The 25294-nt window shown below is 42.7% G+C and overlaps 1 protein-coding gene across 2 annotated transcripts in view; it reads right to left on the minus strand.

The window, feature by feature from the left end:
* LOC116971093 (CXXC-type zinc finger protein 4-like) overlaps positions 1-25294 on the minus strand; it is a 191291-nt gene that overhangs the window by 107535 nt on the left and 58462 nt on the right. Inside the window, exon 2 of one of the 2 annotated variants that reach the window (XM_033017927.1) lies at positions 14589-15578. The exons of the other annotated variant lie outside the window; for it this stretch is intronic. Within the exon in view, the coding sequence (XP_032873818.1) occupies positions 15531-15578 (48 nt within the window). The 3' untranslated portion in view covers positions 14589-15530. Of the gene's footprint in view, positions 1-14588; positions 15579-25294 lie in introns of those variants that run through there. 2 annotated transcript variants of the gene reach the window in all.

Here is a 25294-nt window from a genome sequence, read left to right on the forward strand (position 1 = left end):
ATTCTTAAGGGGTTGGACAGGCTAGATGCAGGAAGATTGTTCCCGATGTTGGGGAAGTCCAGAACAAGGGGTCACAGTTTAAGGATAAGGGGGAAATCTTTTAGGACCGAGATGAGGAAAACTTTTTTCACACAGAGAGTGGTGAATCTCTGGCATTCTCTGCCGCAGAAGGTAGTTGAGGCCAGTTCATTGGCTATATTTAAGAGGGAGTTAGATGTGGCCCTTGTGGCTAAAGGGATCAGGGGGTATGGAGAGAAGGCAGGTACAGGATACTGAGTTGGATGATCAGCCATGATCATATTGAATGGCGGTGCAGGCTCGAAGGGCCGAATGGCCTACTACTGCACCTATTTTCTATGTTTCTATGTTTCTAATGGAGGCAAAATTAGGGGTTCCACAAAGAAGAAAAAGTGAATTGAAAAGATTAACTTATATAATGGCTTTTTTGTCTCCAGTCTATTTTGATACTGATCTGGATCCAGTGAGGACTCCTCACCAATTTACCTAGGCAGGCTACTTGATGGAAATATAATTGGGATGTGGTGACATTTTTGGGGTCCATCATGTGCATCTTACAAATGGCTTCACTGGATACAGCCGGGAGTTCTTGCTGCTGCAGTTTAATGACTGGTCATCTCCCGGTGTGCCAGGGCAGGAGGTGACCTGAGTGTTTTGAACTGCTGAGGCGTTAGGCTTGAAATCCCTCCCCTCGGCTCCCAGCCCCCGCCAACCTTGCCCAGTTGGTTTGAACTTGCTCCACTCAGTCAAAAAGTTGTAATTTCAAGTTCCACTCCAAGTAATCTGAAGACAGATGTCCAGGCTGACACAATATTAAACACTGTGGGTTTGGCGGACGGCGGCACCGGGAGCCCGCGGGTCCCTGCTGGGAGACCGCTTTTCGGGGCTTCCGCAACGGCGACTTCTCCCGCCCGAGTTGCGGGGTTGAAGAGCACCTGGAGCGGGGCCTTACAGCACCGCCCCGCGTGGCTTGGAATGGCCGCGGGACTCTGCGAGCGCACGCCGGGGGCTCTACCAACAAGACCCGGTGTGCGGCCTTGCATCACCCGGCGTGGCTTTAATGGCCGCGGGACAATCGCCATCGCCAGCCGGGGGCTTTGACTTTGACTCTGACATCGGGGGGGGGGGGGGGGGGGAGAGTGCAGTGGAGAGATAAGTTTTTTTTGCCTTCCATCACAACGATGTGATGGATGTTTGTGTAAACTGTGTTGTGTCTCGGGTCTTTTTGTTTTGTAATGTATGGCTGCAGAAACGACATTTCGTTTGGACCTCAAGGGGTCCAAATGACAATAAATTGAATTGTATATTGTACAAGTGGCTACAGACCAACTGCTGGTATAGGGGATTAGTGCAAATGGATACATGATCTTTGGCGTGAACATGGTGGACTGATGAACCTTTTTCTGGGCTGTCCGGCTCTGAAACTCTCTTGCTCTATGAAACACGACTAACGTGGCTTCGATGAAATTAAAAAAATAACCGAAATAATTTAATGAAGAATAATAAACATGTCATCTCACAGAGTTGTACAACAGAGAAACAGGGCTTTTGGCCCGCCATGTCATTGCTGCCTTATGTACCTATCTATCCCAATTCTATTGTGAAACAATACTGAGGTCAATTTTTTTTTCAAAATCACTTTGAATTTCTTTGACATTATTAATTCAATATGTAGTCACTGTATGAAGTGGGGACTCTTGTTACTTGCTCAATTCACAGAATTGAATTTCCCAAAATGATTTTGGTTGGACTATGTTGGCAGCTAAATTGTTGAGCCCACTCCAGAGCTCAGTTACATAATCTCAGCTGGCACTTCAGCATTTTGCAGCCGATGTCTGATGTGTTGTCTTTTGGGGAAGGGACTATGCCAAGGCTATGCCTCACAGGTCTGGCAAATGTGAAAGAATCCTGCGTCACAACTTGGAAAGATCAGCAGATCCTATCAATGTCATAGAACATAGAACACAGAACAGTACAGCACAGGAACAGGCCCTTTGGCCCACAATGTCAGTGTGAAATATGATGCCAATATAAACTAATCACATCTGCTAGCACATGATCCATATCCCTCCATTCTCTGTATATCCAGATGCCTGTCTAAAAGCCTTTTAAATACTTCTATTGCATCCACCACCACCCTTTCCATGAAGTCACCATCCTCTACGTAAAAAACATCCCCAGCACACCTCCTTTAAACTTTGCCTCTCTCACCTCAAAGCTACGCACTTTACATTTCCAACCTGAGAAAGAAGCTCTGACTGTCCATCTCATCTATGCCTCTAAGAATGTTATATACTTCTGTCAGGTATCCTCTAATACAGAGACAACAATCCTAGGCTGTCCAACCTCTCCGGTATAGCCAATACCCTCTAATCCAGGCAGCATTTTGGAAAAACCTATTTTGCCCCCTCTCGAAAGCCTCCACATCCTTCCTGTAATGGGGCAACCAGAACTGCAAGCTTTGCTCCAAAATGCTGCCTAACCATCTTTACAGAGCATCATAACTTCTATTAACTACCTTTAATTGTATACTTTCCTTTACATTCAACCTCCTCATAATGCCCAAACCTCACTCTTGCTTGGATTACATTTCCATCTACATTCGACATACCTAAATGCAACACTTCCCACTAGCTTGGATTAAACTTCACCTGCCAGTTTTTCCACCTATTTCTGTAGCTGATCTATATCTCACTGTATACTTTGACAGCCTTCCTCAGTGCCCCAAACTCCAACAACCTTGGTTTCATCTGTAAATTTGCTAACCAGATCATCTACATTTACATCCAAATCATTTATATATACAGTATGACAGCATTATTCCTTCAGTCACTGATCCAGCTTTGATGCAGTACCCAGAGAGTGGGCACTTTTGGGAGTTTTGTTTTTCTTGCACACGATGTTAAAGCTAATTTGTTCTCTCAGGTAGATATAGACGTTCCCAGGCACTATCAGAGAAGAGCAGGCTAATTCTGCCTGGTGTAGGGCCAGCATTTATCATTTCACAAATATATCGCTAAAACAGATTATCTAAGCATTGTCACATCATTGTGGTACTTTGCTATCTGTAAACTAATCTTCTTGTCCTTAGATTATGTCTGCAACTACACATTGTAATTATCTCATTGGCCTAAGATTATGAAAGAAGTATGAAAATAAGAAGTTATATTCTTTGATTCATAAGTCTGTGGATTGTGGCATCTTTCTGTACCTGAAGGGGCTGCTCCATTACAACAGATATTACACTCAGACAGATATTACACTCAGAGGTGGTTCATTACCTGTGAAATGTTTCTGCATGTCATGAAGAGATGATAAAATGCTGCCTAAATGCATGCTCCTTCCAACTCCTGCTATCAACTGAGTTTCACGGCTGGATTCGGAAATTATAAAAAGATAAATGTTCTAATATTGGCTCAGGGTGAAATCATACTGAGAGTTCAATTAAAAATAAATCATGTTAAATTATTTAAATAACTGTGAAATGGTTCTTGGCTGTATGAAGGAAAGAATGTACAATTAACTAAAAAAAATGTCCTGGGCAGGTGCTCAAAAATTGATTGTGGGAATTATATGTAAAACTGGGTACCGTGATATTCTGCAGATCAGTGAAACTTTCAAACAATATTCATGTTTAGAAAACATCTTTTTAGTACAGCATAATAGAGACTTTCCATTATCTGCCTTAGGGCTATATCGAGACACATACAGTAGAGTCTGTATCTCTCAACTGGACCATTGGTTTATCCACTTTCTGCCCACTTAAATCTCCATTAGCAGGTTAGTTTTGACTTTGGGTCATCATCTGGTGCAGTGTGGCAATCCCCGTCAGCCTATCTCAGGCCAGCAAGGTAAGTGTAGGGGACAGGGGTAACAAGGTTGCAGGGCTCGAGTTCTGAAGAGGTAAAGTCTCAAGATCTTCCGACCGTTTCAAATGAAAACAGAAACCAATGCTGCTTGCTCTGCTGAGAATTAAGCATTTTACTTTTGTTCCTTTGATAATAGACTTGATTAGAGTGCCATTGAGACCCATGATATATCCTGCCTTTCCAAATGTTGGAAATTAGGTTTGGGTTTTGTGACCGTGATGAGGGATTTTGACCTGAAATATCAACGATTATCTTCCCCCCACAGATGCTGCTCAACCAGCTGAGTTCCTCCAGCAGATTGATTGATGCTCAAGGTTCCATGTATTGTCTATTGTAATCGTGTATTGTCTTTTCTGCTGACTGGTTAGCATGCAACAAAAGCTTTTCACTGCACCTTGGTTCCGCATGGTAGGCTGCTCTGGTTAGATCGCATGGGATCCAAGGAGAGATAGCTCCATGGATAGAACATTGGCTACACGGAAGGAAGCAGAGGGTGATGGTGGAAGGTTGCTTCTTAGACTGGAGGTCTGTGACTAGTGGTATGCCTCAGGGTTTGGTGCTGGCCTCATTATTGTTTGTAATCTATATCAATGATGTGGATGAGAATATACATTGCAAGATTAGCAAGTTTGCTGATGATACAAAAGTAGGTGGTTTTGCAAATTGTGATGGTGGTTGTGAAAAATTGCAGCAGGATCTTGATCGATTGGATAGTTGGGCTGAGGAATGGTTGATGGAATTTAATACAGAGAAATGTGAGGTGTTGCATTTTGGGAAGTCTAACTTAGGCAGGACTTACGCAGAGAATGGTATGCCTCTGGGGAGTGTTGTAGTGCAGAGGGATCTAGGAGTGCAGGTGAATGGTTCCTTGAAGGTGGAATCACAGGTAGATAGGATGATCAAAAAGGCTTTTGGCATATTAGCCTTCATCAGACAGAGTATTGAGTATAGAAGTTGGGAGATCATGTTGCAGTTGCATAAGATGTTGGTGAAGCCGCATTTAGAGTATTGTGTTCAGTTCTGGGCACCATGTTATAGGAAAGATATTGTCAAGGTGGAAAGGGTTCAGAGACGGCTTACAAGAATGTTGCCAGGACTAGAGGGTCTGAGCTATAGGGAGAGGTTGAGTGGGCTGGGACTCCTTGGAGCGCAGGAGGAAGAGGGGTGATCTTACAGAGTTGTATAAAATCATGAGAGGAATAGATTGTGTAGATGCACAGTCTCTTGCCCAGAGTAGGTGAATTGAGGACCTGAGGACATAGGTTTAAGGTGAAGGGAGATAAGATTTATTAGGAAACTGAGGGGTAACGTTTTCACACAAAGGGTGGTGGGTATATGCAACCGGCTGCCAGAGGAGGTAGTTGCGGTTGGGATTATCCCAGCATTGAAGATACAGATAGACAAGTACATTGATAGTACACAAAAATGCTGGAGAAACTCAGCGGGTGCAGCAGCATCTATGGAGCGAAGGAAATAGGCAACGTTTCGGGCCAAAACCCTTCGTCAGACGCCCCCAAGTACATTGATAGGACAGGTTTGGAGGGATATGGACCAAATGCAGGCAGGTGGGACTAGTGTAGCTGGGACATGTTTCCAGGTGTGGGGAAGTTGGGCTGAAGGGCCGGTTTCCACGCTGTATGACTCTATGGTACACGTGACAATAAACTAAACTTATATCTTCAGCAGTATTACTAACCCTTTGATAGATTGAATGTCGGACCAGACTGATTTGCTTTGTTCAAATCATCAAAAATCATAAACATCAAAAATGGCTTGCAGCTCCAGATCTGCAGTGCTGACTGTGTGGAGTTTGCATGTCTTCCCTGTGATTGCATGGGTTTCCCCCAGGTGCTCAAGTTTCCTCCCACATCCCCAAAAATATGCAGGTTTGGAGGTTAGAATTTAAATGAGTGGTAAAATGTTGGAGGATGATGGGATTATGAGAAAAATTAAACAGGCTGGATTCATGGGTTCATAGAGGTTTATAGCACAGAAACAGACACTTTGGTTCAACATGAACATGCTGACCAAGGTGTGTACCTGAGCTAATCCCATTTGTCTGTGTTTGGCCCATATTCTAAATATTTTCTATCAATGTCCCTGTCCAAATTCTTATAACCATAAAACTCTGATCTTGGGTGTGTGGGTGTTTGGGTGTGTGGGTGTGTGGGTGTGGGTGTGGGTGTGGGTGTGGGTGTGTGTGTGTGTGTGTGTGTGTGTGTGTGTGTGTGTGTGTGTGTGTGCGTGTATCTACTCGAAGAAATGACGCGCTAACGGGAAATGTTTACATATTCCGATAGAGATTTATCCCCTGAAGTCAAAAATCGGCTTACCTGCAAATTTTGTGCATTATTTCTTCAGTTATTAATAAAAATGTTCAAGAATCTGAAATGTCTTTGAAAATAAAAACCGAAAGGCTTTGGCTGATGAAGTCTCAATGACACTGCGTGCTGTGTCTGCGCTGCGAGCTGCCCCCCCCCCCCCCCCCCCCCCGAGGGGGTGGTTAGTGTGTGTGTGGTAAGGGGGAGGTACAGCGAGACCTGGGTGTCCTTGTACACCGGGCACTGAAAGTTGGCGTGCAGGTACGGCAGGCAGTGAAGAAAGCTAATGGAATGTTGGCCTTCATAACAAGAGGATTTCAGTATAGGAGTAAAGAGGTTCTTCTGCAGTTGTATAGGGCTCTGGTGAGACCACATCTGGAGTATTGTGTACAGTTTTGGTCTCCTCATTTGAAGAAGGACATCCTTGTGATTGAGGCAGTGCAGCGTAGGTTCACGAGATTGATCCCTGGGATGGTGGGACTGTCATATGAGGAAAGATTGAAAAGACTAGGCTTGTATTCACTGGAGTTTAGAAGGATGAGGGGATATCTTATAGACACATATAAAATGATAAAAGGACTGGACAAGCTAGATGCAGGAAAAATGTTCCCAATGTTGGGCGAGTCCAGAACCAGGGGCCACAGTCTTAGAATAAAGGGGAGGTCATTTAAGACTGAGGTGAGAAAAAACTTTTTCACCCAGAGAGTTGTGAATTTATGGAATTCCCTGCCACAGAGGGCAGTGGAGGTCAAATCACTGGATGGATTTAAGAGAGGTATGCCCCTATCCCACTTACGAATCCTGAACGGAAACCTCTGGAGATGTTGTGCCCCACCCAAGGTTTCCGTGTGGTTCCCGGAGGTTTTTGTCAGTCTCCCTACCTGCTTCCACTAACTGCAACCTCCGGCAACCACCTGCAACCTCCGGGAACCGCACGGAAACCTTGGGTGGGGCGCAAAGTCTCCAGAGGTTTCCGTTCAGGTTTCCTAAGTGGGACAGGGGCATTAGATAGAGCTCTAGGGGCTAGTGGAGTCAAGGGATATGGGGAGAAGGCAGGCACGGGTTATTGATAGGGGACGATCAGTCATGATCACACTGAATGGCGGTGCTGGCTCGAAGGGCCGAATGGTCTCCTCCTGCACCTATTTTCTATGTTTCTATGTTTCTAAATGAAAGTGGAAACATCTGTACAGAAACACAACTTTTGGTCAAATTAAAAAAAACTCTTAAAAGCCATCACATGCCTATTGTGATTTCACATTTCCAACTGCATCGGCACTTTGCCCTCTTTTTGTGTTAAATTCAACACATTTAATTCATTTCAAATGTTTTTCAAACAAATTGTGCTAAAAGCCAAGACAGTTTATAGTTGAAGTCTCAGCCGTAGATTGCTGAAATAGAAATGTTAGCAAATGTTTGATCTGAAGAAATGAGGAAAGGATGGTTACAATCAAATGCGTTTCAAGTCACTAGGATTAATGGGGGTAGAATCAAGTGAGCTGTGTTTGTATGTTCCTCGTTCTAACCCACTCCAAATCTTTCTACCCTTAGTCTGTCCCTGTTATTTTTCTCTCCCCCTTTCTGTACCCCAGCATCGCTGCCGTTTTCTGCTTTGCTTTGCCTGCCTGTCAGTTTCTGTCTGCTCTTTGCCTCTTTGTTTCTCTGGTTTTTCTTTCTCCCCTGTGCTTCTACGTCTTTGATCTGTATCTGCCTGTTTGTGTTTCCCTTTATCTCTCGGAATCTCTATCCTTTTAGCCTCTTCTTTTCTTTGTTGCTCTGTTCTTTTCTTGGGTTTCCTTTTCTATCATACTCTCCCCCCTTCTGTTTTTTTCTGAGATTCAATATCCCCCCTGCTGTCTGTCTGTCTCTCTCTCTCTCCCTCTTACTTTATCTCTCTTGGCTTGCTCTCTCTCTCTCTCTGCCTCTCCACCCTTCCCACCCCCCCCCCCCCCCCTTGCCCTCCTTCCTCTCACAGGCATTAACGGCTGCAACGTGCTTATGCATTTGATGCTGGAGAGGTCCACAGCTAATCTTCATTCACTCCGTGACCTCGTCACAGTGAACCCTGCTAAATTAAATCATTCCCAGGGGGTTGTACTGCAGTTTCGTGTCAAGAATCAATATGTATGAGGCTCGTGGTGTAGAATGACTAATAGGTTTTCATACCCATTCCTCTTCGGTTAATGCCAACTCACTGCCAATCACATAGTCTGTTCTTAAGGCAGTATAGGGATAAACTCTCCCTGTAGAATTAGAAAATTGATACAGCATTGAAGGCCATTTGGCCCAACAAGTCCATACTGGGTACAGTTCGAGCAGTTGTTTCAATACACACATTTCTCCCAAAATCTGCACATTTTGTGTCTGTACCCATCCAATTTCCTTTTGAAAGTTTGGTTCAAAGAAACAGTATGGAAACAGGACCCGCGTGATCACAAGGAGAAGGTACAAACTCCGCACAGATAGCAGCAGTGGTCAGGATTGAACCCGGGTCTCTGGCTCGGTCAGGCAGCTGCTCTACCGCAGCGCCACTGTGCCACTCATGCATCAATAGACTGTGCATCCATCAACCAGAGGTAGTGAATTCTAGGCCATAACTCTACACTGAGTACGTCTGTTTTCATTTATTTTTCCTTACTATTTTGCCCCTAAATTTTAAGGAAAAATATAAGGATCCATTAAGAGCAAGCTGACTTGATAGAGAATTAGCTTAATGCAAGGATGTAGACCATGATGGTGAATGTTGTTTTTTTCGGGCTGGAGGCCTGTGACCAGTGGTGTACCTCAGAGGTCCGTGCTCAGCCCATTGCTGTTTGTGGTTTATATCAATGATTTGCATGAGAATGTGGAAGATATGATAGGTAAGTTCACAAATGACACTAAAGTGGGTGGTATCAAAGATAATGAAGATGGTTATCAAATATTACAGCAGCAACTTGATCAAGTAGGGTAAGGATTGGTTGATGGAGTTTAATGCATATAAGCGCGAGGTGTTGCATAGATGAAGGTTACGGCAGCAGACGGGGTAGAGATGGCCAATGAGATGAAGATGAGTGGTGTTTATCCTAGAAGGGTTATTAGTAGTTAGCTCAGTTCAGTGATTGTGGCAGTGAAGGGGCGTTTCGGTAGGCACACTGATATGCAGAGTCTGCAGGGATGTGGATTTAATGCAGGCAGAGTACATTAGTTTAACCTGACATCATATTCGGCATGACAATGTGGGCCAAAAGGCTGGTTCCTGGGCTGTACACAGCAGTAGAGTTGCTGCCTCACAGCGCCAGAGACCAGGGTTCGATCCTGACTACAGGTGCTGGCTGTGCAGAATATGTACATTCTCTGTGTGACCGTGTGGGTTTTCTCCAGGTACTCCGGTTTCCTTCCACATCCAGGTTTGCAGACGTGGTGGTTTGTAGGTTAATTGGCTTCTGTAAATTGCCCCTACTGTGTCGGATGCGAAAGTGGAATATCATGGAACTCATATACGGGTGATCGATGGTCAGGGTGGACCCAATGATGTATTTCCATGTTGTATCTCTAAACTAAACTGGTATATGTTCTAGGTGGAGAACTGTGAGGTTAGAGACAGTCCAGTTCCATCCGAAAATATGCAGAGAGTGGTCAGAGACAAGGTCAGGAGAAATGCTAGGAATTTAGTTTTAAATGGGTTTATTGTATTCAACTTTCCTATTCCTTACCTTGAAGCATCTGGAGATGCAGTCTGACAACTTACACAGTGAGAAGGCATGGTCGGGCAGTGGAACAAAAAAAATACTGAAACTACTTTCATGTCTCCAGCTAATGTCATCAAGCAAGCAGGTGCAGAGGAAGGCAACTCATAGGTAATTGTGTGGGAAGTTCTGGCTATGATCCAAAAGAAGAGGTGGATTAAATTGCAAGCAACGTCACCCAGCAGGCCAATGTGATCAATGCCAGAGATGGATGCTGGGACAACCATGTCAATTGTTGTAGAGAATTTAAAATCCAGTGGTGTTTGGTCAAGTCAAAATATCATTTACAACCTTGTTTCAGGGTAGACACAAAATGCTGGAGTAACTCGGCGGGACAGGCAGCATCTCTGGATAGAAGGAATGGGTGACATTTCCAGTAGAGACCCTTCTTCAGACTGGTTTTGGTTTGGTTAGTGTTTGGCCTGTCAACAAGATTGAAAACCTGGCTGAAGAGCCTGGAACTGGAAAGGGGGAAAGATGGTTTTAGCTCATTCGAACACACATAACAGGTAGAAGCTTAGCTCTAGCATCTATCTAGAATAGACCACCCTTTGTCCATCCCACCAGATGATCAGTTTCAGTGAGGACAATGGGGAACAGTAGACTGACCGAATGCTGGAACCCATTCAGTGACGGAATTTTGGAGAAAAACAAATATTGGAGATGACAGGTAAGTATCAATGTTACATGCAATGAAATATTAATAATTGAATATGCTGAAATTATTGCCTGTCTTTCCCTATAGTAGAATGGAGACTTTGCTTCCAACATACTTCATTGGACGTAAAATCCTTTAGATATCTGAAGAAGGATCCTGACTCGAAACAACGTCTGTCCATCTCCTCTCAAAGACGCTGACTGGGCCACCGAGTTCCAGCAGCAGTGTGTTTTGCTCAGGTTTCCAGCATTGGCAATCTTTTGCGTCACCTTGCATGACTGGGGTTGCGAAAGGTGCTGTATCAACGCAGGTTTCTCCTACCAACATCAGAAACGCAAGAAAAAAAACTAAAAAGACACCTGACTGCATGAGCTGGTGATTGTATCACACTTTATTTGGGTGCATGTTAAAACTACTCACAAAATCAGTTACAAAAATAGCTTTTGTTTGATAAAACAATGCCGCACAAACATCTTGACCCAGACTGTACGGGAAACAACAGACAACTAAATTCACATTCAGCAACAATTGATCTTAGCTATTTCAAAAAAGTCAGTGAAAACGAATATAGCATGCAACTTCTGCTGCAAACGTGCACCTGCAGACAGTCACTGTCAAGGTTCCCATGTACCAGGACATAGAGACAAACTAGAAAAAAATACAGGAAATGCACAAAATGCAGAGCCATCAGTGACCCTGTGAAGAGAAAAGACAAGTCCATGCATCAGGGGGCGACCCTGTGTCACCACTCAATTTTAATTCAGATTTACTGCTTTGTCTTGCGTTTCGACCACGATGAGAAACGCCGAGAAAAACCTTCAGCTCTACTAAACAGCTTTCCAAATGAATACATAACGTCATTTATTTCAATTTTTAATGAAGCAGGTTTGACAAACACAACCAGGAGGATAAATAGCCTTTGTGCAGCGGCAAAATGACCATTACCACCCACCCACACATCCGCACACCATACCGATGCTGCGTGTAAGATGTATCTCAAGCACATCTAAGTTGCTTTCTTTTGACCTTTATGGGCCTATCCGACTTAGGCGATTTTTCAGGCGACTGCCGATGACTGTGAAGCTCGGCGGACATTAACATTACCGGTCGGTTATCCTTGGTTCTGAAAACTACTGCTTACGTTTTTTTTCCCCAATGAGCCAATGAAATTTACCGGTCAGCACCGGCTACAACCTACGAGAACCTGCGACAACCTTCGACTTCCTGGCAACCCACCTACGGCACGAGAATTCTCGCTACTCTCCATGGTGACTTCCTGCCGTTATTTTTTGAACATGTTGAAAAATTTGCACCATATTGAGGCCGCGACTAGTTTCCAGAATGCGGGAACTCCTCCCGACCATGAAGGCGACTACCCGGCAACCACCCGCGAACATGTGGCGACCTGCAGTCGTCTAAAAAGTCGCCTAAGTGGGACAGGCCCATTAAGATGCCAACTTTGATAGTGAGTAACAAAGCTGTCACCTGAGTGCAGCAAGAAGGAGCCAATTGCACGGGAAACTTCCACCACACTGCCCCAACTTGGTGCCTGCAATTCCAAAGAGTTGTACTTCCAAATCTGAAGGATGTGCCCAACTCAAACAGGTGGAATAGTTTTCTTTCCTACACCAACCATGCCCATTGACTCAAAGTGAGAGGAGTCCAATTATGGACAATATTTCCCATGGTTTGCACTTAGCAGAAAATGCATAAATTCAGTGCACATATATTCATCTTACATTTAGAGTCCATACTATTGGTAGAGAGACAGAGACAGACACAGAGAGTGAGAGAGGCACAGAGAGAGACAGACAGAGAGGCAGAGACAGAGAGAGAGAGAGAGAGCGAGAGAGAGAGAGAGACAGACAGAGAGATAGGGAGAGAGAGAGACTGAGACAGAAAGAGACACAGAGAGACAGAGACAGAGAGAGATAGAGAGACAGAGAGAGGGAGAGACAGATAGACCGAGAGAGAGAGAGAGAGAAAGAGAGAGAGAGACAGAGAGAGAGAGACAAAGAGAGAGAGAAACACAGACACAGAGAGAGATACACAGACAGAGACGGAGTCGGAGAGACAGTCGAAGAGACGGAGACGGAGACGGAGAGACAGAGAGACGGAGATGGAGAGACAGAGGGAGAGGGGGAGAGAGAGGGGGGGAGAGAGAGAGAGAGGGAGGGATAGAGAGAAATGGAGAGAGAGAGGGACAGGGGGAGAGAGAGGGATAGAGGGAGATAGAGGGAAAGAGAGGGAAAGAGAGTGAGAGTGAAAGAGAGAGAGCTTTAATTATTCATTGGAGCTGGATCAGTGCCCAAGATTTAAGAGCTGAGAGGCCCGTGCATTAACCACTAAACTGCCCTCATTAAATAATCTGTCACAGAAAATGATTAAACAAGTACAGCAAGCTCTTCCAACATAAAAGGATCATCCCATCTTATACAGTGCCCATAATGTTTGGGACAAGGACCCATCATTTATTTATTTGCCTCTGTACACCACAATTTGAGATTTGTAATAGAAAAAAAAAACACATGCGTTTAAAGTGCACAATGTCAGATTTTAATAAAGGCCATTTTTAGACATCTTGGTTTCACCATGTAGAAATTACAGCTGTGTTTATACACAATCCTCCCATTTCAGGGTACCATAATGTTTGGGACACAGCAATGTCATGTAAATGAAAGTAGTCATGTTTAGTATTTTGTTGCATATCCTTTGCATGCTATGACTGCTTGAAGTCTGCGATTCATGAATATCAGTTGCTGGGTATCTTCTCTGATGATGCTCTGCCAGGCCTGTATTGCAGCCATCTTTAGCTTATGCTTGTTTTGGGGGCTAGTCACCTTCAGTTTTCTCTTCAGCATAAAGGCATGCTCAATTGGGTTCAGATCGGGTGATTGACTTGGCCTCTCAAGAATTGACCATTTTTTAGCTTTGAAAAACTCCTTTGTTGCTTTAGCAGTATGTTTGGGATCATTGGCTTGCTGTAGAATGAACCGCCAGCCAATGAGTTTTGAGGCATTTGTTTGAACTTGAGCAGATAGGATGTGTCTATACACTTCAGAATTCATTATGCTACCAGCAGTTGTATCATCAATGAAGATAAGTGAGCCAGTACCTTCAACAGCCACACATGCCCAGGTCATACCACCCCCACCACCGTGTTTCGCAGATGAGGTGGTATTATTTGGATCTTGGGCAGTTCCTTCTCTCCTCCATACTTTGCTCTTGCCATCACTCTGATATAAGTTAATCTTCCTCTCATCTGTCCACAAGACCTTTATCCAGAATTGTGGTCGGTCTTTTAAGTACTTCTTGGCAAACTGTAACCCGGCCATCCTATTTTTGCGGCTAACCAATGGTTTGCATCCTGTAGTGTAGCCTCTGTATTTCTGTTCATGAAGTCTTCCGCGGACAGTGGTCATTGACAAATCCGCACCTGACTCCTGAAGAGTGTTTATGATCAGTCAGACAGGTGTTTGGGGATTTTTCTTTATTATAGAGATAATTCTTCTGTCATCAGCTGTGGATATCTTCATTGGCCCTGCCAGTCCCTTTGCGATTAGTAAGCTCACCAGTGCTCTCTTTCTTCTTAATGGTGTTCCAAACAGTTGATTTTGGTAAGCCTAAGGTTTGGCTGATGTCTCTAACAGTTTTATTCTTGTTTCTCGTCTCATAATGGCTTATTTGACTTTCATTGGCACAACTTTAGTCCTCATATTGATAAACAGCAATAAAAGTTTCCAAAGGTGATGGAAAGACTGGAGGAAAGACTAGGTGCTGAGAGCTCTCTTATACCTGCATTAAGGAGGCAATTAAACACACCTGAACAACTACAAACACCTGTGAAGCCATGTGTCCCAAGCATTATGGCGCCCTGAAATTGGGAGACTATGTATAAACACAGATGTAATTTCTACATGGTGAAACCAAAATGTATAAAAATACCCTTTAATAAAATCTGACAATGTGCACTTTAACCAAAAGTGATTTTTTCTATTACAAATCTCAAATTGTGGGGTACAGAGGCAAATAAATAAATGATGGATCTTTGTCCCAAACATTGTGGAGAGCACTGTAAATTGTAAATGGAGGCAAAATGTACACACTGGGCCAGGTGAATGGTTTGATGTATTGTATTGATGCATCCTCAGGAGACAATATACTGAGTGCCTCGTATGGTCAATCACCGAACTCTCCATTATATCACAATGCTCAAAATGGAGAATTCTTCAAAGGCTTTTCACCAAAGTGCATCTTTAAAAGATGAGGAAAATTACCCTGTTAAATATACGTCTCCACACTGTATGGTATTTGGAGACATAAGGCGATTTCTTCACAACCAGTGAATCACACCTTTCCCCATGCCCTCTTTCGTGCTATTATTCATTTGTTATACAGTCAGTCCCCCAATTTCAAAAATCAAACAGCACTGCAGTGGTCCTGTTGTCTTTGTCTGTTGACGTAAAGAAGCATCTGAAACCAGGAGCTGGAGATGCTAAGAAGTATAAATCATTGTTACACCCCATGGAACAATGAATCTACTCTTAGGAAACTGTTATATCTTTCACTACCCTACAAAACATGCTCATTATCTGTACAATTGCACTATAGGTTATTGCTTAATTCCCCCTTTCTTATACAAGTTTTGTTTTATAAACAATAGCACTGGCCACAAATGTTCAATATGGTCGAATGATTGTCCAGTTCTCTTCACCATACAATGCAAGCTGACTTTTTGCACAAATTCACCCCTAATAATACCAGCATAGAGTTTTGACATAAAACCAAAGATGCTCAAAAATACGCCCACTACAAAAACAGAAAAAGAACCATCAGCATGGAGCTCGTGCCTTGTGTCAGGAACACGTGCAGAACTAGCTCTCTGCTCGCGGACTTTTCAAGCTTCATGAGGTCTTGAGGAGATCTGCAACTATGCTCAGAAGAACCATCTGAAGGCTTCACTTCCACCCGGGACAATCACCCTCTGCAAAAGTGAAAAGAAGAAAAAAAAGAGATTAATACTTGAAAACAGGAAAGAAAATTGCCAATGCTAAGGTTGCTGTTTTCACAGCTTCCCACTCTTTTGGTGGACAAGGACTTGCAGGATAGCCTGTGGTCTGACAGGACATAATGCTAACAACACAACGTCCTACACATGTGCAGGGTTTCATGGGCTCCCACAACTTATACGATAAACAAAAGGGGATAAATCATCCGGAGCTTCAACTTCCAGCCTGAAACCTTCTGGTCCTGTCCACCAACACTGTCTCCCGCTGGATGAAACACTGCTGGCTCAGCTGCTCAAGGAGGCTGGTTAAAGCACTCACATGGTGGAGAAAAGGCACCTGGGCATGGGTAAGGAAACATGCCTCCCGAGGGGAAGATGATTTGATTCCTACTTTGGTTACATGTTGGGCAGTGAGAATTATAACACACCCGAGCAGTGTTATTACATCGCTCCATTAAACATCCCTTTCTGTGCACTGGATTTGCAAGCTGGAGGGGAAGTTGGCATAGGGTTTACGGGCATATATTCGGGCCACTTGTTTACACAGGGAGCCACTGACCTTCTATCCAAGCACAACCCAACTCAGCCTCTGTTTCTCTACTTGGCTCTTCAGTCAGTTCACGAGCCCCTTCAGGTACCCGAGGAATATATGGAGCCATACAATTTTACCCATGATGTGAGGGAGACAGAAATGCTGGAGAAACTCAGTGGGAGCTGCTGAGTTTCTCCAGCATTTTTGTCTACCTTTGATTTTTCCAGCATCTGCAGTTCTTTCTTAAACATTACCCATGATGTACGTCAGTACCGCTGTGCAGGAATGGTGTCAGTGATGGATGAGGGTGCGGGGAACATCACAGAAGCTTTGCAGTGATATGGATTCTGGAACAATACTGTCCTGACCTTCTCCACTGAACTAAACCCGCCGGACCATGGCCTGCAGGGGGTAGCTGCCGAGCCGGCCCATGCTCGTAGGATGCGATGGAATGCGGCGCACTCATGGTCAGCTGCAGGGGGCGCCCCCGAGTACCAAAGGTCGACGGGCGGGGAGAGGACGTCAGTTCACTGGACGATCCACGCGACCAAGGAAGGTGGCAGCTGGAGTCCCGCAGCAGCCTGGGGGCTTGCATGGAATGAGCATTGCCCATAAGAGCTAGAGCGCGTATTGGACTTTGGAAACAGAGCCAAAACATGGCGCCTCTTGCATGCAGGATCAATAGACTATTTCTGTACAAATTGCTAATCAGGGATGTGCTTAGGTCTAGTTATACTCTACTGGACTGATTATAAGAAAATAATTTTCCTGTGCGTTTGCACTTGGCACATGTGACAATAAAGGCACCATTGAACCATTGCACCCTGCTGCAATGCAAAATGCTTCAGCGGATATAAAAAGCTGCCCATCGGTGACTGTAAAGGCAGTTTAATGTTTCCAATGTGGACATGATGAATGTGATGCAGGGCACACAGATATCAGGGTACAGATATTTGCTTGTCTATAGTGTGGGAGAGGCAATCTAATAAGTAGAAGTTCAAATTCATCAAGGTAAATTAGAGTCAACATGTTTGGGCTGGTCGCAGGAATTGAACTATTATAGGGTCATTAAGTCAGTATGGAAACAGGCCCTACGGCCCAACTCGTCCATGCCGACCAAGCTGCCCTATTTCAGCTAGTCCCATTTGCTTGCATTTGCTTCATTTCCCTCAAAACTTTTCCTATCCATAATAACATCTATTGGAATTCTGTGAAATAACTTATTTGACACTTGGAAATGAGATCGTGCCAGTTCCCACCTTATTTGCCTTAATGCGATTCCAGTCCCACACAATGTGGTTAACATTTAAAGCCCTCACTGCCTGAAAACATAATGAGGGTCATCAAGATGCCCCTATATGGTACTTATTCAAACCCATGAAATGCCCAATTCTGTGGTATGTTCAATGGCAGATATAGAGCCACAGAGATATATAGCATGGAAAAAATGCCCTTCACCCCAACTTGTCCTGCCAACAAAGATGTTTGTCGGAGCTAATGCCACTTGGCTGCATTTGGCCCACATCTTTTCAATCCTTGAACCTATCTAAATGTATTTTAAACATTGTAATTCTTCCTGCCTCTACATCTTCTTCTGGCAGCTAGTTCCATTTCCTATTTCCCTCTATGTGAAAGAGTGGCCCATCTGGTCACTTTTAAATCTTTCCATCTCAACTAATCAACTAATCAATGCCGTCTAGTTTTAGACTCATTCACCCTGGGAACTAGTCTGTGATCTCCCACTTTCCCCATGCCCCTCATGATTCTTTACACCTCTAAGATCACTGTACAACCTCCTACAGGTCAGGGGAAAAACCCAGCATATCCAGTCTCTCCTTATAACTTAAGCCCTCCTTATAACCAAGTCCTGGTAATATCCTTGCAAATTTTTTCTATTTCTTTTCTAGTTTCATGAGAATACCTCCCATGGATGAGTGACCAGAATTGCACACAATAGAGTATGTGGTCTCATCAATGATTTGTACAGCTGCATCATGAGGTCTTTCAGCTCTCCAACATCCCCCAGGGCCCTGCCATTTAGTGTGCAAGACTGCCCTGGTTTATCTTGCCAAAATGCACCACCTCACAGGGTACACAAAATTGCTGGAGAAACTCAGCGGGTGCAGCAGCATCTATGGAGAGAAGGAAATAGGCGACGTTTCGGGCCGAAACCTTTCGAAACAGGGCTATTTCTAGACCCACTTCCCCTTTTACAACCTTGGATCCCTTTGGACATGCAGTGCTTCCCCGACAGACGAAGCATCAGAATTATTTGTTTTAATAAATTCGACATGGTGCTAAAATAAATGTGTAAAATGTTAAACAACCTGCCACTCTGCTCACTCATTTTCCACTCAGTAATAGTTTAAAATTTCCAATGACTCTTACTAATTTCTACATACGCACCTTTAAATATATCCACATCACAGCTTGGCATGGTGACTGCTCTGCCCAAGGCCACAATAAATTGCAGAGAGTTCTGGACTCAGCCCATGTACCACCAGATTCAAGAAGTTTCCTCCATGCTGATATCAGACCCTTGAATGGATCTATACTAAGTTTATGCTAGAGCTGAATTCCCGATCTTTCAATTTGCCTCGTTGATGCTCCTGCATTTTTTATTTATCTGTACTTTCTCTGTAGCTTCAACACTATTTTCTGCATTCTGCTTTGTACCACCTGATGTACTTACATTTGATATGCCTGGATCGCATGTAAAACAACTTTTTTCACTGTATCTCGGTACATGAGACCATACACTAATACCAATAAAATTGTCTCATTATGATTGCTCATAACAATTGTTTCTCCAACATTAGATGCAGCATTTTACAAAGCACAAAAGCTGAGATTGTGCAATCAGCTTTACCATGAAAATGTGCAGTATCGTCACTGGGTGCCTATTAACCAAAGAATGCTAAAACTTTCCAGCGCATTTGGGGACCATTCAGCAATTCATGTCAATGCCTGGCAAAAGTGGATATTAGATTTATCCTATTTCATTGCTGTTACTCCTCTTCGGATGCTCAGCCAGATTGTGAATATGGTCCGTCTTTCTGCCTTTCAGGAAATGAGTTTTATTGCTATCACTCAATGAGTGAAATCATTCCTTTTCAACTCCTTTCAATTCCCCAGTTACTGGCCTTTTCGCAAAAGGAAATTGGTACTTTCTATTTACCCTTCTCTTCATTCTATACACTAGATTCTAGCGACATTTTATTTCATCCGCTATTGTTCTCAGTCAAATGAACTTTTGATATATAACAGGGCCCTTAACAAACATTAGCAAATCTAATAAACACACGATTATATTTATGTTATCTTTATGAATGAATATAATTAAAAATATCTATGAACTATCCCTTCAAATGTCCGTGATGATGGCTGAGCTCTGCCACACCTCAGTGCTCAGCTCATGTCAGGATTTACAGGGAGAATTAATTTCCTTCTCTGTGCACACAGCACAGCGATTGTCAGGGACATGGGGATTTGTCAGCGTCACAGGCTTCCTAAAGGCTGACGGAGCGATGGATTGCACTCATGTGGCATTCTGGGCTCTCTCCACAAACGTTGAGCACTAAATCACTTGGGCCATCAGAACCACAAACTGCCAGCACTCCGGGGGATGGGATTTCTCACAACTAAAGATTTTATTTTGTTTTCAGGAGTCTGTCATGCGTTAACTGCCATGCTGCACCGAGAGCTGGCACCATGGGAATTAGGTATCCACTCCTTCCTTGCTTCCCTGAACCTTTCTGGGCTGCCAGGCAGCGGTGCATAGTATCAATATATCCAGTCGTACAATCACCAGGAGGTCAGTGGAGAGTGGCACGAGGGTCCTCAAGGTGAGAGTGCAGTGCCTGAAGTGAACAAGAGATGCCACGCAGCACCCTCCAGAGAGGGTCTCATGTCCCCTGTTCTAAAATGATGCCACTATAGGTCCCAGCCCTCATGCAAATGTCTCAAGAAGTCACAGGAGGAAGAATAGAAGATATACGGGGAGAGGCAGAGGAGGAGCAGGACAGGAGGTGGAGGAGGACGACAGGATGTGCTGAAAGGACACGTCTCTGCAACTGAAACTCCGACTCCACTAACTGAGCAACCCAACAAAGAGCAAATACCACAGCATCAACGGCACATGTTGATGCTGCATGGCTTTGAGTAAACTAAAGTATCATGGAGTCTGGCTTTGAGTATTTCTATCAGTATGGTCGACATCACCGCCACGAGGTTAACACCACCATGGCTGATGTTTAGACTCCAATTTGCAAGCATTTTAAAGTTACATTAGCATCAGGGAACATCATCCACCCAGCACAGACATCTGGTTTACACAGCTGCAATTTCTCAACACTGTGCTGATGGGATCACATTGTAAAGTTGCTTATCTCAGCAAAGAGGCTCACAATCACGAAGCAACACAAGTCTTGAAAGCAATCAAGGCAACAGACTGGAAACTGCACCTGGCTGCATGAACATTACTCTCACCATACAGAAAAAAATGATAAAAGCAGCACCTGCACGGAAATTAAAATCAGTACGTTTGGCTCTCTGAGCGCAGTTCACATCGGGAAGAAGATTGCCGAGATCAAACACAACAACCGCCTCAGTTACTGAAGCAAGATAAATTAGATGCTGGATATCTTAAATAAAGTCACGCAGCAGTTAGGTTATCTCCATGAAGAGAGTTAAGACTTTGTGTGGACGAGCTTTTATCACAATGGCTAAAGGTTGTGATGAAGGGCTTCAACCTGAAACATTATCACTGTTTTTCTTGCTGATGCCTCCGATGCTGATTTTCTGTTTTTGTTTCAGTTTTCCTACATCGGTAGTATTCTATTTTTAGACTTTTGTAGCTTCTACTCGACAGGAGAGGGGAGAGGAGGAAATGACAGAGTGTGAGTGGTCTTTGATTATGTTGGCTGCTTTCCTGAAGCAGCGTGAAATGTAGATTGAGTTGATAGTTAGAGGGAGGGGGAAAGGGACAGGTTGATTTGCGTGATGGACTGGGCTGTATCAACAACTCTTGCTGTCATGGCAGGGCAGTTGATAGCTGCCTTGGCAAGCTGTGATGCATCCTGGTAAGATGCTTTCTATGGTGCATCTGTAGCACTTGACAAGAGTCGTTGGAGACATGCTGAATTTCTTTCGTCCTTGGCCTAATCTTTGTTATAAATAAATATAAATAAACTTTATTACGGACTCAAGGTCCAGACAAGGGGCAACATTACATTAAAAATGCATTGCATATCAAATATCATAAATATATATAAAATCATGGTATATCACATAAAAACATCATAATTTATATTTAAAAAAACCCCCACAATACTTAAGTTAAAAATCCAGATTAAAAGATGATCAATGTCCTACAACGAGACAACGATACCAGTGTCTCCACAGCTGGGATTCGTAGCGTGTAGTGCTAACCCTTATGTTTGTCAAGGCCACAATAAGCACATTTTTAGAGTCATTTATCCTGCAAATGAATTTATACATGTGGTGTCTTAGGATAGCTTCTAAAGTACTGACTCCTGCAGCCACAAACATATTACTGGCACTACACCATCTAGGTTGCCTTAGCAGTGTTCTCATAGCATCGTTATATGCCACCTTTAGTCTCTGCATACTTGTCTTTAAATAGTTCGACCACAGGTGCGCAGTGTAGAGGGGTGTGCAGTATGCTCTAAATAGCGACATCTTCACCACATCTGCACACGCACCAAATTTACGCAAGAGGATATTCGCCTGTACATACAGCATGCGTCGTTGCCTATAAATATCCTCATCATCTGTCATTTGTTCTGTAATAATATGCCCTAGATATTTATCTTATTACAGACTCTAAGATTGTTGTCAGACAATTTAAAATCAGGATATTTTATAAGATCGGGCCTATGTTAATTTCCCCACACTGTGAGACAGGTTAAAATAACTAAGCAGAGATAGGAGGTAATGATCAGCCATGATATTAAAGTATATTGGAATAGGTGTGAGGGATTGAATGGCTTACTCCCAAGTTCTATTTGATCCAGAAAAAGGGAGACATGAATGGAGAGAGGGTAAGAAGGGCACAGGTGAGGACGACATACCTACTTCATGGCATCCCAATTGCAACCTGCATCTGTTGGTAGCACAGTTCCTGCCTCACCACATAAAGAATCGGCCCAAAAGCAAAAATGTAGAAGCGGTGGGGGGATCAGCAGCAGCAAATGAAAGGCATCATCATCAACATCATCGTTGAAAACATTAGCGACGCAGTGGTGCTGGTTTCAGACAGGCACGGTGACGGACGCACTACACATCTCTGTCCTCCATACAGCTGGCAAGCTCCTCTTTTGTCTCTACACATGCGTCTTCAGCATCGTCTAGATTGGCCATCCCGGGTCACGTCTTCCATGGGTGGGTTCCCACAGCACAACCCTGTTTGCTGGCATTTCTGGGTGGCGGTGGCAGTGACCGTGACCAGCGAGCCTCATCCTTCTCCACCTGATCTTCTCGGTCAGAGGTGGAAATTCCCCATAGAGCTGGAGATGTGGTCCCCCAACTGACATTTTGAACTTTTCTGAGCATTCGGGTGTATGTACCATTGAGACTTGGACAGTGCTCGAGTGAGAGTCCATGCCTCATACCCATACAATTAATATGGTCTCTACAGCTGCATGGAAGAATCTCAGTTTCAGATCATTGACAGATTTTCCCCATGTTATTGAAGGCTTTCCATGTGAGCGCTTTCCGGACCTTGATGTCATTCTCCGAGCTCTGCATCCTCGCTCCCAGGTATTTGAAGTCCTCCACTTTCTTAAGAGATGCACCACCACTGGTCTTGAGAAGCTCATGGTCACCAACGTTATACGCCATGTACTCCGTATTCTTTTTTTTTTTTTTATAATATTTTTATTAGAAGTAGACATATTATAAAGTATAGTTGCATATTATAGTAAAAAAACTTTTCATATACATCAGTCATACATTATTAAAATTTTCAATTGTCAATTACTTCTACTTCTAGTGTTTTTTTTTATATAGAAAAAGAGAGAGAAAAGTTACAAATATCAAAAAAAAACAAAAAAGGTGGAATGGATTACTTATAATACGTCATTGGAGATAGGTTCGTAGATTATAAAGTATGACTTTTCATCTAATCCTGAGTTCGTTTCAGTTGGGTTTTCGTGCTGGGCCAATCTATCCCGTCAGATAATTAATGAATGGAGCCCATATTTTATCAAAAAGTTCTTGTTTGTCCATTAAGACAAGTCTAATTCTTTCTAGATATAGGGTCTCTGACATTTCCACAATTCACATTTTAATTGTGGGGGTCGTAGGGCCTTTCCTAAATTTTAATATTAATTTTTTCCCGGTTATTATACTGTAGTCGAGGAAGTTTCTTTGGCTTGTTGTGAGTGTTAAACTTTGCTCTGATATTCCAAGTATTATTAATTTTGAGTTTGGATCCAGTTTTGTATTAATAACTTCTGAAATTATTTCAAAAATATCAGTCCAGAAGTGTTTAATTTTTATACAATTTGCAAACGTATGTGTTAAATTAGCATCTAGATGTAGACATTTATCACAAATAGGAGAGATTTGTGGGAAGATTCTATTTAATTTTATTTTAGAGTAGTTTAATCTATGTAAGACTTTAAATTGTATTAAAGCATGTCTGGCATTTAACGAACATTGATGTATATGTTGTAAACTTTCGTCCCACAAATCTTTCGTTATAGGATGACCTAATTCATTTTCCCATGTGTGTCTATATGGTTCCGTCGGTGGTACCTCGTTGTTTAGGAGGGTGTTATAAATATAAGCTATTAATTTTTCAGTGTTAGGATGCTTGTTCAAACATTCATCAAGGATTTCTGGTTCCCAAGTCCTGTGGATTTATGTGTTAGATTTAACATAATCTCTAATTTGTAGATATCTGAAGAAATTATTTGAATGCAGTCCATGATTCTGTTGTAACTCCTGAAATGAAAGAAAAGTGCCTTTCCCATAAAGATGTCCAATCTTTTTAATTCCATAATTTTTCCATTGTGTGAAACCCTTATCCAAAAAGGATGGTTTGAATAAGGGATTATTTACAATGGGAAGGCATAGTGGTATATTATTCAATTTTAAAACTTTTTTAAATTGTTTTCAAATTCGTATTCCACTATGTATTATGGGGTTCTCCTTATAGGTTTTTTTGTGCAGTTTTGTGGTAGCAAATATGATCAGTCCAATTTCAAAAGGTAAACAGTCTTCCTTTTCCATCCTTAACCAATCTGGTTGTTGATCCATTTCTTCCAGCCAGAAATTCATGTTTTTAATATGGACTGCCCAAAAATAAAACAAGAAATTTGGCAAAGCCAAACCTCCATTTATCTTTGACTTACATAAATGTTTTTTACTTATTCTATGATTCTTATAATCCCAGATAAAACTTGTAACAATGGAGTCGACTTTTTTGAAAAAAGTTTTTGGGATATATATCGGGATTAATTGAAATAGGTACAGTAGTTGCGGTAAGAAGATCATTTTTATAGCATTAATTCTACCAAGCATTGAAATGGGAAGTGTTTTCCAGTATTGAATATTCTTGTGTAGTTTATTCAGTAAGGGTGGAAAATTTAGTTTAAATAAAGAGGTATATGTCTTAGTTACATAGATTCCTAAGTATTTAAATTTATCTTTAACTATTTTAAAAGGGGATTGTTGTAATGTATGTAGATTGAGTTTTGTTATTGGCATGATTTCACTTTTATTCCAATTAATTCTATATCCTGAGAACAGACCAAACTGAGTTATTAAATTTAATAGATTTGGAATACTAGTTTCTAACTTTGTAATATATATTAGTACATCATCTGCATATAAGGAAATTTTATTCCTTGTTTCTCTAGTGTTAAATCCGTATATTCCTGTATGGGTTCTAACGCTTTCTGCTAAGGGTTCGATTGCAAGAGCAAATAATAGTGGGGATAGTGAACATCCTTGTCTACAACCTCTAGAGGTTAAATTTAGTTGATAACATTTGGTTTGTTAATATTCTAGCTGTTGGATTAGAGTATAACAATTTAACCCATGTACAGTACTTCTTACCCAATTGAAATTTTTCCATCACCGAAAATAAATATGGCCATTCAACCTGGTCAAATGCTTTTTCAGCATCTAACAA

The sequence above is a fragment of the Amblyraja radiata genome, chromosome 3, assembly GCF_010909765.2.
Source record: "Amblyraja radiata isolate CabotCenter1 chromosome 3, sAmbRad1.1.pri, whole genome shotgun sequence".
NCBI lineage: Eukaryota > Metazoa > Chordata > Chondrichthyes > Rajiformes > Rajidae > Amblyraja > Amblyraja radiata.